Below are 2170 nucleotides of genomic sequence, written 5' to 3' on the forward strand. Positions count from 1 at the left end.
AGAGAGAGAGAGCGACTCGGGATCGTCTCGGAAGTGACCATATTTTGGACCGATCCCACTGACCGTTCGACAACAACGGTGGTAGTGCAGATTAGTGCAATATGATTAGTGAGTTTCTGCATTGCAGTGTGATGGACGCTTTTCTGTCCGTGCGTAGTTCGGCAAATGTGTGACCTCCTATTCTATCTCTCCAATCATTCGTAGGCTTAGTGTTGGCGCTGTTCCTTGTGGGTTCCGGCCAAGTGCAGGCGCAGGCAACATTATGCGCCACTGCCCCACAGTACAGTTTTGTGCCTCACGAAACCGACTGCTGGCGTTACTACACGTGCGTCGGTGGCCAGGGCTTCTTGCAGGAGTGCCCGATACCGTTTATCTTCGTCGCAGCGACCCAGATGTGCGATTTCGGTGATCGTAACGCATGCGTAGTGTGCCCGGCAACCGGCGTGCAAAACTTCCCGGTAGAAGGTTCCTGCACAAGATTCGTCCAATGCATCGAGGGAACCGAGTTCCAGCGCGAATGTCCCGCAGGAACTCAGTTCGACAAAACCGTGAGTCAATGCAATCTAGCGTCGGTTGTCGGGTGCACCGAGCTGGATTGCCCAGCCGTAGACGATCCGCTCAACCCAGTCATCACGCCGGATCCCAACAACTGCCGGGTGTACTTCATCTGTGTCCAGGGCCAAGGTATTCAACAAACGTGCCCCATCGGAACCAGATTCAACCCTGCGTTGAGCGTTTGCGATCTTGAGGCTAACGTGCCTTGCCCTTCAACCGTAAGTCCGGCGCAGTTACTTAAAAGACTCTTTGGTTAGGGTTCAGTTACTCGAATAAGGATGGCTGTAAATAGTTCGCTCTCTCAGCACCCTATAAATACTTTCGCCAGGTACATACCAAAAGCACGCTCCCTTCCCATCCCTGGATTCTCCTCAGCATCCAACTTTCCACATCTTAATCAAATTCTCCATTTCAATCCCTATCGTTAGCCTGGTACTCCTAATATCACCTCTGGATCCCATGGACACTACTGCGTGAACAACCATGGTATGGCTCTGCGACCTATTCCAAACGACTGCAACTCGTACGTGATGTGCCTTAATTCGGAACCGCACATTATGACTTGCCCTCTGGGAAAGTCCTTCGACAGGGAGGCCAACGTCTGTATGGATACCGACATTGCCAAGTGTCGTCTAGACACGAAGAGTCTGTGTGGCGATGGGTCAACCTCCTCTATGAACACGGTGCCCTATCCTAATAGCTGTACGAAGTATCTCCTCTGCATCCACAATGAAGCGTTCGAAATGGAATGTCCTTCTCACGAGCGATACGATACGCTGACCAATCGGTGCGTCAATGCGAATGATGCGCTTTGCTCGCTGAGCACACCGCTCCTGCTCGCCGATGCCAAACCGTTCGCCAATCCTTGCGCAGGCAACGCTGGCGTTAACTACGTGCCCGACCCTACCAACTGCCAGCGATACTATATGTGCATCCAGACAGACGGTTTCGAAAATACTTGCCCAAATAATCAAATATTCGACATAGTCTCCAAAGGCTGCGGGCCCGTAGGTCAGTCAACCTGCGTTGTGGACCAAAGTAGTGACGCCGTCGACAACTCTGGTAATCCGTGTAGCGGAAACTCCGGCATCGCTTACAAGCCACATCCTGAAGACTGTTCGCGTTACTACATGTGCATGGACGCGCAGGCCATCGAGCGAGTCTGCGGCAGCGGCGAAGTGTTCGACATCAACCGTAGCATGTGTGGCACACGGCAAACATCTACCTGCATACTGGACGCTTGGAATCCTTCGCCACCAGCCGTTGAAAGTAATCCATGCGGAAACAATGTAGGCATCGGATACTTGCCGCACCAGGGAGACTGCACCCGCTACTACATGTGTATGGACACGCAAGCAATCGAGCGCACGTGCTCGGCCGGCCAGGTATTCGATATCTACAATCTAATCTGCAGCGCTCGAGAGACGTCCACGTGTATACTGGATCAACCGGAAATTATAGTTCCAACAGCTCCTCCCAGTCTGGATGCATTTACCGCTTGTTTCGACAATATAGGTACCAACAACAGGCCGCATCCAACAGACTGCACCCTATATTATCTGTGCATTAACTCAGAAGGGTTTCCGCGAGAATGTGCACCAAACCTAGTGTTTGA

General features: G+C 52.1%; 1 protein-coding gene across 1 annotated transcript; it reads left to right on the top strand.

Moving 5' to 3' along the window:
* Positions 1–204: 204 nt before the first annotated feature.
* LOC131214637 (uncharacterized) lies at positions 205–2134 on the top strand (the record flags this gene model as incomplete). Its single annotated transcript, XM_058208973.1, has 2 exons — positions 205–773; positions 984–2134. Coding segments are annotated over 2 exons (1720 nt in total), but the record flags the coding sequence as incomplete, so codon positions are not given.
* Between the last annotated feature and the right edge of the window lie 36 nt (positions 2135–2170).

Source organism: Anopheles bellator, unplaced genomic scaffold (assembly GCF_943735745.2).
Source record: "Anopheles bellator unplaced genomic scaffold, idAnoBellAS_SP24_06.2 scaffold01678_ctg1, whole genome shotgun sequence".
Classification (NCBI taxonomy): domain Eukaryota; kingdom Metazoa; phylum Arthropoda; class Insecta; order Diptera; family Culicidae; genus Anopheles; species Anopheles bellator.